This window comes from Dendropsophus ebraccatus, chromosome 11 (genome assembly GCF_027789765.1).
Source record: "Dendropsophus ebraccatus isolate aDenEbr1 chromosome 11, aDenEbr1.pat, whole genome shotgun sequence".
Lineage (NCBI taxonomy): Eukaryota > Metazoa > Chordata > Amphibia > Anura > Hylidae > Dendropsophus > Dendropsophus ebraccatus.
Genome location: NC_091464.1, coordinates 11,154,560 through 11,167,926, shown reverse-complemented (window position 1 = coordinate 11,167,926; position 13,367 = coordinate 11,154,560). Strand labels below are relative to the sequence as shown.

The 13,367-nt window shown below is 45.2% G+C and overlaps 1 protein-coding gene across 1 annotated transcript in view; it reads right to left on the bottom strand.

Annotated features, from left to right (window-relative positions):
• EIF2D (eukaryotic translation initiation factor 2D) overlaps positions 1-13,367 on the bottom strand; it is a 32,618-nt gene that overhangs the window by 11,613 nt on the left and 7,638 nt on the right. Inside the window, exons 3-9 of the mRNA XM_069944591.1 lie at positions 12,357-12,440; positions 9,641-9,731; positions 7,705-7,812; positions 6,217-6,458; positions 5,747-5,864; positions 2,800-2,845; positions 1,159-1,262 (exon numbers count right to left, since the gene is read on the bottom strand). Of these exons, the coding sequence (XP_069800692.1) occupies positions 1,159-1,262; positions 2,800-2,845; positions 5,747-5,864; positions 6,217-6,458; positions 7,705-7,812; positions 9,641-9,731; positions 12,357-12,440 (793 nt within the window). The remainder of the gene's footprint in view (positions 1-1,158; positions 1,263-2,799; positions 2,846-5,746; positions 5,865-6,216; positions 6,459-7,704; positions 7,813-9,640; positions 9,732-12,356; positions 12,441-13,367) is intronic.

The window sequence follows — 13,367 nt, the reverse complement described above, 5'->3', positions numbered from 1 at the left end:
GTGGCTGCTGGAGAGGATGATGGCAGGGGGACACTGAGGGACACAGGGCACTGGAGGGACACTGAGCATCCCTCTGCCATCATCCTCTCCAGCAGCCACAGCCTGCACAGCTCTGGGAGTCGGGTCGTGACATCACCATGTTATCCAGGAAGTGACATCACCATGTTATCCAGGAAGTGAAGCCTTGATGCAAAAGTAAGTGCAGGGGAAAAAAAAGCCCTTTGTGATCTGTATAACTTTTGGGGGCAGTACAATACTTTAATAAAAAATTTCACCGGACTTCTCCTTTAAGGTGGACTTACTGTCACTGTCACACATCAAGCCAGTGAATCCATGCTTAGTGTAAGACTAGTCTGTGCAACAGTGGAAGATAAACGATAACTATCTTGTATAATCGTCTGTTGAAGTTTTAGAATTATAAAACTATAACGACCTTCTTCTCATCTCTTTGCCACTATAACATTGGTGCACAACCAATACATTGATTGTGGGGGGGTGTCTGATCTATATCTTAAAGATCCGCACAATAAAATGGCAGATGCACTGACATTCAAGTGGACAGGACAAACTACAGTACCAGGTACGGTCAGTCATGTGGATGAGACATGGAGCCTAAGGAAGCATGGTGCCTGCATGTGAACCGCAGCCCTTTCATTGTCAAGGACCTTGGGGGTTAGAGCCCAAATGTTCAAACATTGAAAGCCTGTCCAAAGAATAAGTCATCAATGTTATAGTTATGGGGAATCCTCTTAAAGGGGTTCTCTGGCCCCCAAAATCCTGGTGTCCAGGTTCGAGCTGGCATAAAATTGAAAAAGAAGTTATACTCACCTGCCCCGTTTCCCCTGCTGCATCTGTGCATGGTGCTTTCTACAAGATGAGCAGCTCTTCCTACTTAGATTTCATCATGCAGGAGCTTTCTCAGCCAATCATTGGCTGTAGTAGTCATCTGCCTTGGTCACTGATTGGCTAAGTAAGTTTTTCCTGATTGTCCAGATGAAAGCAGTTCAGAGGATTGAGCAATGCCAGGACAGGCGTGGTGGGAGATCGAGGCAGGCGAGTATAACTTCTTTTTCATTGATATTCCAACTTGAGCCAATATACCAGAATTCCGTGAGGCTAGGCAACCCCTTTGAACATATACGCTTAAGTCTTACTTACTCTGGATGCTTCCAGTCCACCTCCACAATACTCTCCACTCCTTTACTGAGCTCTTTTACTTTCAGTATATTACGCTGTTGCATAACCTGTAAAAATTTGGAGAGCTGGAAGAAGCACATTGTACATATCAGTAAGTCAGGAGACCAAACATTAATACATCATAACTTCTGCTTATTGGGGAAGAATCGCTCATATAATGAGTATGTGAAGAAACCAATTCAAAGAGCATTGTCCTAAAATCAGATCACCACCTGTCCTCAATCTTTATCTTACGGTCAAAGAGCTAAAGAAATGTGGGACTCTAGGTCAGCGTTACCCTAAATAAGATGTGCTCAAAAACATCCAAAATAATAGAAACAAAAAAGTTTATTGTAAAAGCACAAAAATATGACGCGTTTCGGGGGTCTATACAGAACAGTTCTCTTATACAATAAACCTTCCATGTTTCTATTATTTTGGATGATTTTGAGCACATGTTTTTGGATAACTGTGACCTAGAGTACCACATTCCTCTCTTTTGTTTTCTTGTTTTCTATTGTTTGCCCGGGCCCCTATTGTGAGTCACCCATTGTAGTGGTACAGTCAGCTTGGCAGCCCATCTTGTGTGTTTATCAACCCGTTTTATCCAGTTCCCTACTGGGTGGGACCTGACCCCCGACATGTGGAACCCCCATGGTATAGGGGTGATATGCATAAAGCCCGAGGTGAGCACTTTATTAACCTTCTCACACTTCTCTTCTCCCCGTGGTGTGTTTTTTCTTTATTTTATATGAAATAACCCTATTAGAGCATCTTTCCTTAGGACTGTGTAGTAAGTCATTCCTTGAATGGCACAAGAATTGTTATTTCATAAGAAATCCACATACTAGCTAACAGATACGACTGTAATAAGATAGACTAAGAGACTGCTGCAAGCTGCTGTGGGAGAAATACTAGTGGCATATTTCCATATGTCCACCAACCAGACTAAGGGCCATACTAGACGGCCAGATACGCGGGGTAAGTAAGAGTCAGTCTGCTAGATTGGCGCTTGCTTACAGAGCCTGTTACACGGCTCGATAATCATGCAGCAAGAGCTATATATATATCATTATATATATCATTAGTGATGTCCATGCAGCCCCCGCTGTATATAGAAAATAATAACGTTTTATACTTACCTCTCCACGCTCCTGGTGTCCTTCTGGCTTTTCCCCATCCATTGCAGCCGTTGCTGCAACTTCTACATCCGTCTATGAAGTGACAGGTGGCTCATCCAATCACTGACTGAGGCAGGACAGCACCATGGACAGCGATTGGCTGAGCTGCCTGTCACTACACAGATGGATGTAGAAGTTTCACAGCAGCTGCAGTGAATGGGGAAAAGCTAAAAGGACACCGGCCTGGAGGTAAGTATAAGACATTTTCTATATATTTTGATCAGCCGCAGACCGCACACTTCCTATTACACTAAGCGATGAGCAGTCAGCGTCTGATGGTTTTATAACATTCTGAAAGACACAGGGCGATTGGCCTGATTGGGCAGATATTGGCCCCATGTGATAGGGTCCTAACAGGCGACAAAAGACGACAACCATAGCGATGTGTAACTTTTGGATAAACTGATATCAATGCATTGTGAGGGTGACCTGGTTACCATACCTTTTTATAACTGGACTTCTTAATGTCCACTTGCTGTCCTTCAGGGCTATAAAGTAAATTAATTAATAAAGGTAACGTAAAAGACTAAAAGATAGAAAGGTAGAATCATGTTTTCTGGCTTTTCCTCTAAATGGAGTCCACGCTCAACAATTTTCATACTCTTAACGCTACTAGAGATAAGCAAACCCTGAGCATTGCTGGTGGCTGAAGGACTTGGATACAGCCCTGAGGCTGCCTGGACATCCTAGGGCTGCATCCAACTTCTTCAGCCATCGGTAGTCAAATGCCACATGTGGAGGTTCGCTCATGTCTAATCACTGCGTTTTATAAAAGGTAATGCAGTACACGAGAATGGATTGATCCAGAGTGTAGGATAAACAGCTGCTACATCTGGCCACAACATAGTGCTGGTGAAAGTGAACTGTGTCGGGTTGATTATGTACACAATACACTACTGTAGATGTGAAAGGGTTACTGATGCACAGGGTTTTGGCAAGGTGCTATGTGAGAAGGAAAAAAAAAAACAGTACAACAGCAAGGAAAGGGTTAGTCTAAGCGCTGGACCTGGCAAGCACTGTGCACTACAGATGGCATGTGAAGGAAATATAAGTTATTGATGTACTGGTTCTGCTGCAAGGTGTTATAAGCAGACAGGAAATTAGCAGCACAGCAGGGAAAGGGTTACACTAAGCACTGAATTGCTGCTGCTGAGATGAGATGGCAGCTTGATCTAGCTTGCAAGGAAAAGTGCAGGTCCTCTGAACACTCACAGATGCAGGTACATAGGCCCAGATTTATCAAGCTGTCTGAAACCCACGGGGTCTGTTTTTCCCATAGCAACGCACTACAGCTTTCTTATGTTTTGTTATCTTAACAAGGTTTGGTAAAACCTGAGCTGTATCTGGTTGCTGAGGGAAAAAACAGATCACGTGGGTTTCAGTCAGCGTGATATATTGTTATATATTTGTCACGGTGTTCTCTCTTTCTTGCACATAGCACATGCTAAGCCTCAGCTCCACTTCCTGTAACCCATACTGCTACGGCTGTTACCAGAGACAGATTTGCTACAACAACCAGTGGACAAGAGATTGCAGGAAAGGGAGACACCTAGTGGCCAGGACTTTACAGCTGTTTTTCTGGGGTAAGCAGTCATTTAGGTAAATTTATTTGGGAAATTAATGTTAGGAATTAATGTTGAAGTAGAAGTTGGAAAAACAACATTTAGGGTAGCTTCACACGTACCGTATCGCAGCGCATTTGCCGCAGGTTTGACTAAATGAATGAATACAGCATTAAATCCGCACTGTCAAATCTGCTGCGGATCTGCAGCAGATTTGATGCTGTGTTCAATCATTTAGTCAAATCTGCTGCGGATCCACAGCAAAAAAATCTGCTGCAATGCGGTACGTGTAAAGCTATCTGCTGAACAGATGGGTGTATTACTTACATCATTCTGTTCAGCCGTTCTCCTAATATGCAGGAGAATAGGATTCTTGCCACACCCCTCCCCCTGCCCTCCAGCTGCTGATTGACAGGTGACTGCCTATATATAGCATGAATAGATAACTGCCAATCAGCAGCTGGTGGGTGAAGTTATCTGCTTCACATGAATATCCAGGACTACTGAGCTCATGCACATAACGGAGAGGACTTCTTATTGTCCAGAACAATGTAAGTGATACATCATTTGCTTAGCTTCTCTGTCGCTAGCTTATGCTACTCTGAGATAGGACACAACATTCTATCTGGCCATGGGTTTGTTTTTACAGGTTGACTTTATATACAAACTCACTTATAAAATAAAACTCAATTGGCAATGACCTTCCCTCAGCTGTGACACCTATTGTGGTTAATAGGGAGCATCTGAGGAAGGCCGAGGCCGGCACATGGGAGCTGTATACAGCACATAACCGGAAAAGCAGAACTATTAAACAGAGTCGTTCTACATATAAATTGTAGTAATTTCTTTCTGATTTTTTTTAATTAACAATAGGTACCCTTTAAAGGGTTTTTTTTTCTCCTTTTATTGTCAATGTTTGACTGTCTGGTACTGAATGTGTTGAAACCTTTCAGACAGCATCACTTTCCCTTTGTTTTACACAAATGGGGTTTTCCCTGACGGCTTACCCTCAGGATAGGTGATCAATATCAGACTATTGGGATGCCGACACCCATTACCGGCTGCCAATGAGCTGTTTGCCAGAGCCAGGGTGCAGTAACACAGCACAGCCACTATATAATGTATGGAGCTGCTGGCTCTATTTGCTATGTATGTAGTCACTGCAGCTCTGTAAAACAGGTAATTGGTGGTGGTGGGTTGCCAGATGACCACACACCCCTTAAAGCGACTCTGTACCCACAATCTGAACCCCGAAACCACTTGTACCTTTGGATAGCTGCTTTTACTCCAAGATCTGTCCTGGGTCCCTTCAGCAGGTGATGTAGTTAATGTCCTAAAAATCAACTTTTAAACTTGCAGCCCGGTGCCCAACGGGAGTATCTGTGCCCTAACTTTGCACCACCCCTCAGTCCCTCCTCCCCACCCTCTTCTTCATTAGGAATGCCACTGGAACATTTTCTCCTGTCTGAACATTGCACAGGTGTCTTAACAATCCAGCCCATGTGCCATGCTCACACAGCTGAGGAATAGGAAAAAATCTGCCTAGAACATTCCTAATGATGAGGAGGGCGGGGAGGAAGGACAGAGAGGTTGTGCCAGCCTAATGCATACACAATCTAAGACCCGGCCGTTGGGCACGGGGCTGCCAGTTTAAAAGTTGTTTTTTAAGGACAATAACTGCATCACCTGCCGAACAGACCCCAGGACAGATCTTGGATTAAAAGCAGCTATCCGAAGGTACAAGGGGTTTGAGGGGGGGGGGGGTCAGATTTTGGGTACAGAGTCGCTTTAAAAACTAAAGAAAAACAAAGTAGTAAAGTTACTCACCAACAGGAGAAAAGATAATTTCGCAGGAAGGTGCTTGATAGCAGAGGAAGGTCTGACTTCTTCACCTTGTACCGCAAAGCATGGAAGAAGCACTGGTTTAATAGGTTGTCCATAGTTTCTATAATATGACAATAAAGGAGAAGGCTAGTGAGAGGCATTCATCTGTCTGCTTCCAGGTTTAAAGGGGCTGTTCACCAATTTTTTTATTTTTTATTTCACACCAATGACGTCGATTACATTTTTGTGTACACTACAAAAACAACAGAAGCAATTTGATCCTTTTTTTTTTTTTAATTGAAGTCAATGGAAATACGGATCAAAACGGATGCACACAAATGCCTTTGTTTTTCCATCAGTTTTTTTTGTAAAAAGGGGATGAAAAAAAAACATTGTGTAAACCCAGCCTAAGAAATGCACAGTCCCAATTCATATGTCTTCAATATGACCAAGGGAGAAGGGAGCATGGTTACCTTGTGGGGAAATATCCGAGTCCTGTGTATCTGCGCTCTCTTTCTCTCCTGCAACATCTTCACCTTCCTGAGGGGTCTCGGCTGCTATGTCACTCAGGCATAAACTTTCTAGTTGTGTTTCAGGTAAGTGGGTGTCTGGGACCGAGTGGTGGGAGACGGACTGTTCCTTCTGCTCTTCTTCAGGTGCAGCTTCCATCTCTATAGGAGCAATGACTGGAGGGCCCGACTTGTCACCAGAAACCCTGCATAACAAAACCATAAACCCTGCTTAAAGTAGCTGTATAGATAGCATGGGGCATGGTGGCCGCAGCCCACTGAAGAAAGGAGGAGAAAACGTCCTATATTCTATGGAGTACTATACTTCTATATCTAAGCTACTCTGATCCATACACATATGTGATAGGATATATGGAAATCATACTGCTGCATCTGTGTTATGTATCAGGATACACCGTGTTCAGGAGAAGCGGCACTACATCTGGACATTATAGAAACTCTATGCCGCGTTTTTACCAGTTTTCCCATCTACAGACTTTAATTTCACCCCCCTCTAAGGGGTCATTCACACGTCCGGTTTCTTATCAGGTAGTCCATGGAAATTTCCAGACCCGCAGGGTTCTTTGGGGCGCGGAAACTCTTCAGTATTTTTCCTGATGGGTGTCCGTTCTGGAACACAGCTCCAGAATTTGTCTGTAATTCCAGCACCGAGGCCCCATAGAACCCCATGTGGACAGCCAGAATTTTGGACAGCTCCAGCTGCACATGGAGAGTCTGTCTGGAACCCTGAATGTATTGCATGGCAGCAAACGCCAGCAGCTGGGCAAGTGCACACACATAAATGCAGCAATGTGATTGACAAGGCCGGAGCCATTGACTTCCAACCCTGTCAGTCACTCTTGTGGTCAGCGGCAGCCATGAGAGACCACGACCTCCAGCCCAGCACCAGTGATGCCACTTGTACGCATGCAGTGCCAGAAAAACAAAGGAGAAGCCGGAGAGTAGCACAGCTGCAGCAGGGGAGGAGTATTTTTGTTCTCTCCTCCGTTTGTAGAGTGAGAAAAGACTGATGGTTTCCTGTAGCCTCCTGACAGGCTTCCCCACCAGTGTTTCCTGGCTGCAAAAACAGACAAGGACATGTGATGGGCGGCATGTACCCTAATACCTCTAGGGGCTGATAACCCTCATTTCTAAAACCAGATTTTACTGTGATCTGAGAACAAATATCAGTGGCAGATACAAATAAAGAGGCATTTTTCTCTAATAAGATATATTACAAGTGTGTACTACTGATCTATACAAGGTTTGCGGTGTAATATAACAAGTATTGATTACGTGTATACAGCAGTATATATATATATATATATATATATATATATATATATATATATATATATATATATATATATATATATATATATATACACACACACACATATACATACACACACACTGTATATAGCAATATACTAGCCATGTCGGTTGCATTACCACAGCTGATCTTTGTACGTGTGTAAAATGCTGAAACCTTTGCCCTTCATTCCAGATGCCAGCATCTCTTTTGTAGACATAGTGGCCACTCCAATCGCTACCGGAGCCCTGCAAAAAAGGAGAGAGAAGGTTTGGTGGAGCACTTTGCATAATAGCAGGGACACAGCAATGAGGTTCGTCCCAGCACATAAAGGGTCCCTGGGTCAGGAGCTCTCTGATATATAATGTATAGAGATGCAGACAGTCCAATCTATAGCAGCGCGGTCAGTCTCTGAGATACGGCCAGCACATAAAGGTTCCCAGGTCAGGAGCTCTCTGCTAATATATATATAGATGCTGCCAGTCCCGTCTATAGCAGCGCGGTCAGTCTCTGAGATACGGCCAGCACATAAAGGTTCCCAGGTCAGGAGCTCTCTGATATATAATGTATAGAGATGCAGCCAGTCCCCTCTATAGCAGCGCGGTCAGTCTCTGACACACGTACAGTACATAAAGGTTCCCAGGTCAGGAGCTCTCTGATATATAATGTATAGAGATGCAGCCAGTCCCATCTATAGCAGCGCGGTCAGTCTCTGAGATACGGCCAGCACATAAAGGTTCCCGGGTCAGGAGCTCTCTGATATATAATATATATAGATGCTGCCAGTCCTGTATATAGCACTGAGATACGGCCAGCACATAAAGGTTCCTGGGTCAGGAGCTCTCTGATATATAATATATATAGATGCTGCCAGTCCTGTATATAGCACTGAGATACGGCCAGCACATAAAGGTTCCCGGGTCAGGAGCTCTCTGATATATAATATATATAGATGCTGCCAGTCCCGTATATAGCAGCGCAGTCAGTCTCTGACACACGGACAGCACATAAAGGGTCCCCGGGTCAGGAGCTCTCTGCTATCTAATATATATAGATGCTGCCAGTCCCGTATATAGCACTGAGATACGGCCAGCACATAAAGGTTCCCAGGTCAGGAGCTCTCTGATATATAATGTATAGAGATGCAGACAGTCCAATCGATAGCAGCGCGGTCAGTCTCTGAGATACGGCCAGCACATAAAGGTTCCCAGGTCAGGAGCTCTCTGCTAATATATATATATATAGATGCTGCCAGTCCTGTCTATAGCAGCGCGGTCAGTCTCTGACACACGGACAGCACATAAAGGGTCCCCGGGTCAGGAGCTCTCTGCTATCTAATATATATAGATGCTGCCAGTCCCGTATATAGCAGCGAGGTCAGTCTCTGACACACGGACAGCACATAAAGGTTCCCGGGTCAGGAGCTCTCTGCTATCTAATATATATAGATGCTGCTTGTCCCATCTATAGCAGTGCGGTCAGTCTCTGAGATATGGCCAGCACATGGGCTGCATTTTCTAATGGGACACTCTGGCCAAATAGTTTTTCTTTTTCCAAATCGAGGTGATGTCAGATGTTATATAGATATTTTCCTTTTATTTCTATTTAAAGAGCTCAAGTCTTTTGATACTTAGCTGCTGTATGTTGTGCAGGAAGTGGTGTACGCTCTGCAGTCTGACACAGTGCTCTCTGCTGCCACCTCTGTCCATGTCAGGAACTGTCCAGAGCAGCAGCAAATCCCCATAGAAAACCTCTGCTGCTCTTACTTTCTGCAGGACACACAGCAGCTGGTAAGTACTGGAAGATTTTAAAAGAATACAGCACACAGATAGCTGACTGTAAAGCTCCAGCAGTAGACGGAGCCCTGTGCGCTCTCTCCTGCTCACTCACATCCAAAAAGAATCCTCGCTGTCCTGCTCTCATGGTTATCGATAGGAACTCGGCAGCACAGACGTCTTTCTGGCCACAAATCTCCAGGAGATCTAGCACAGAGAAGGTTCTGCACAGTGGCCGACTATCAAAGCGTACAGTAAGTACTAGATAGGTCTACTATATAGTATACAGAAGATACAACACCTGCTTCCCACTAAATTGACAGCACATAGTGTACCCTGCTGTACTTCAGGAAGGCCTGTAGGTGGCAGCACTACTCCGGGCAGCATCAGATCTGGGAAAGAAACAACAAGCATCAGCATATGAATCATTGTGATAGGAAACTTTCTCTGTAAAATAACCTCCATGGTGGAGTGTCGGGTGGGGCGCAGGTTATTAGCTGCTTCATTACAGATGATTTTCACTTGCCAAGCCTAGCAATAAGCCGAATGTGTCATCCTCATCATCACTGGCACGTGTGCTCAATAAACAGGTTTCCTTTCTGAATGAACAGACATAGGAACATATACATAGAGGCTGAACGATTACGGGGGCTACGCCACTGGGTTGGCTCTGCCAATAGGAGGGCTCCGCCACTGGTTGGGCTCTGCCAATAGGGGGGCTCCACCAATAGGAGGGCTCCGCCACTGGGTGGGCTCTGCCAATAGGAGGGCTCCGCCACTGGGTGGGTTCTGCCAATAGGGGGGCTCCGCCACTGGGTGGGCTCCGCCAATAGGGGGGCTCCGCCACTGGGTGGGCTCCGCCAATAGGGGGGCTCCGCCACTGGGTGGGCTCCGCCAATAGGGGGGCTCCGCCACTGGGTGGGCTCCGCCAATAGGGGGGCTCCGCCACTGGGTGGGCTCCGCCAATAGGGGCGCTCCGCCACTGGGTGGGCTCCGCCAATAGGGGCGCTCCGCCACTGTTCTAAGTTTTATGAAGCTGAGTACCTATAATCCCATGTCAAAGACAAAGCCAATGAATCCTGGTGCTCACAGCATAAAGGTGATGGCAGGTTCCCTTCATTTTCCCATGGGGCCACATGACCATTAGGGTCAGACTAATATACAGAACTCAGTTCTGGTGGGGACGGCAGTGGGGCGGGAGCGTTCTCCAACCATTTCCACCTCGGGCACCCGACCAAATAATGTTCTACTAAATACAAACCCCTCATTCAGTGACTCACAGGTGACGCCTTAGTTACAGTATACTCTATATGCTGTATTATGTACAGTATATAACAGGTGCCCCTGGCAGTGTACGTATCAACTGGGAGTTATAGCCAGTCAGTGTGGTGTATGGGTATGTACAGTATATAACAGGTGCCCCTGGCAGTGAACATATCTGCTGGGAGTTATAGCCGGTCAGGTCAGTGTGGTGTATGTACAGTATATAACAGGTGCCCCTGGCAGTATACATATCTGCTGGAAGTTATAGCCGGTCAGGTCAGTGTGGTGTATGTACAGTATATAACAGGTGCCCCTGGCAGTATACATATCTGCTGGGAGTTATAGCCAGTCAGTGTGGTGTATGTGTATGAACAGTATATAACAGGTGCCCCTGGCAGTATATATATATCTGCTGGGAGTTATAGCCAGTCAGTGTGGTGTATGGGTATGTACACTATATAACAGGTGCCCCTAGCAGTATACATATCTGCTGGGAGTTATAGCCGGTCAGGTCAGTGTGGTGTATGTACAGTATATAACAGGTGCCCCTGGCAGTATACATATCTGCTGGGAGTTATAGCCAGTCAGTGTGACGTATGGGTACGTACAGTATATAACAGGTGCCCCTGGCAGTATATATATCTGCTGGGAGTTATAGCCAGTCAGTGTGGTGTATGGGTATGTACACTATATAACAGGTGCCCCTAGCAGTATACATATCTGCTGGGAGTTATAGCCAGTCAGGTCAGTGTGGTGTATGTACAGTATAACAGGTGCCCCTAGCAGTATACATATCTGCTGGGAGTTATAGCCAGTCAGTGTGGTGTATGGGTATGTACACTATATAACAGGTGCCCCTAGCAGTATACATATCTGCTGGGAGTTATAGCCGGTCAGGTCAGTGTGGTGTATGTACAGTATAACAGGTGCCCCTGGCAGTATACATATCTGCTGGGAGTTATAGCCAGTCAGTGTGGTGTATGGGTATGTACAGTATATAACAGGTGCCCCTGGCAGTATACATATCTGCTGAGAGTTATAGCCGATCAGGTCAGTGTGGTGTATGTACAGTATAGAACAGGTGCCCCTGGCAGTATACATATCTGCTGGGAGTTATAGCCGGTCAGGTCAGTGTGGTGTATGTACAGTATATAACAGGTGCCCCTGGCAGTATACATATCTGCTGGGAGTTATAGCCGGTCAGGTCAGTGTGGTGTATGTACAGTATATAACAGGTGCCCCTGGCAGTATACATATCTGTTGGGAGTTACAGCCGGTCAGGTCAGTGTGGTGTATGTGTACGACGGTCAGGTCAGTGTGGTGTATGTGTACGACGGTCAGGTCAGTGTGGTGTATGTGTACGACGGTCAGGTCAGTGTGGTGTATGTGTACGACGGTCAGGTCAGTGTGGTGTATGTGTACGATGGTCAGGTCAGTGTGGTGTATGTGTACGACGGTCAGGTCAGTGTGGTGTAGGTGTACGACGGTCAGGTCAGTGTGGTGTATGTGTACGACGGTCAGGTCAGTGTGGTGTATGTGTACGACGGTCAGGTCAGTGTGGTGTATGTGTACGACGGTCAGGCCAGTGTGGTGTATGTGTACGACGGTCAGGTCAGTGTGGTGTATGTGTATGACGGTCAGGTCAGTGTGGTGTATGTAGAAAGGAATACTGTGTAATATGTCCCTAATGACACGACTCCTGCATATTATTCCAGATTATTGTCTGGGGTCATAAAACAAGACATATCCATCACCTGCTCCGCTAGCCAGCTTCTCCAGAACGGGCGGCCAAGTGGTAAAGGTCGGAAGAAGGTCCGGGAAACTCCAAAGAGTATACACTAAAAAGGAAACAAGAGAGAATATTTACAACAGATACTAGAGTGAGGATATTGGATAAAGATATAGGGTTCTGAGGATATACGGTAGGATATAGGGTAAGGACATAGGGTTATGTGGATATAGGGTAGGATAGGATACAGAGTTTTTAGGTTACAGGGTTAGGATAAAGGTTCCTCAGCATATAGGGTGACGTTTTAGCCGTCAGGTGTTTGTTCCTTTCGGGACCAGGCTGGCGTGGTTGCTAATACTCATATATAATATATATATATATATATATATATATATATATATATATTATATTAGTTTCAAGCAATGTCAGGAACTGTCCAGAGCAGGAGAAGTTTTCTATGGGGATTTGCTGTTGCTCTGGACAGTTCCTGACATGGACAGAGGTGGCAGCAGAGAGCACTGTGTCAGACTGGAGAGAATACACCACTTCCTGCAGGACCTACAGCAGCTGATAAGTACTGGAAGACTGGAAATTTTTAAATATAGGTAAATTACAAATCTATATAACTTTCTGCCAGCAAGGGATTTAAAAACATTTTTTTCCACTGGAGTACCCCTTTTAATGTTAATGTATGACCAAAATATCAATAAAAACCATATAGAATGTTTCCATCAATTATTATAGAGAAATTCCTCTAAGCTGGCAAAAAAGAGGCTTTCCCCTTTGTAAACAAGAACACTTTCTTCCAGAGACAGCCCCGCTCTTGTCTTCAGGTCAGGTGCGGTTTGCAATTAGCTGCATTCACTTCAATGGAACTGAGTTATGGTACGTTTACACAGAGATTTGTCTGACAGATTTTTGAAGCCAAAGCCAGGAATGGATTTGAGAAGAGGAGAAATCTCAGTCTTTCCTTTATGACCTGTTCCCTGTTTATAGTGTCTTCCTGGCTTTGGCTTCAAAGATCTGTCAAATACAT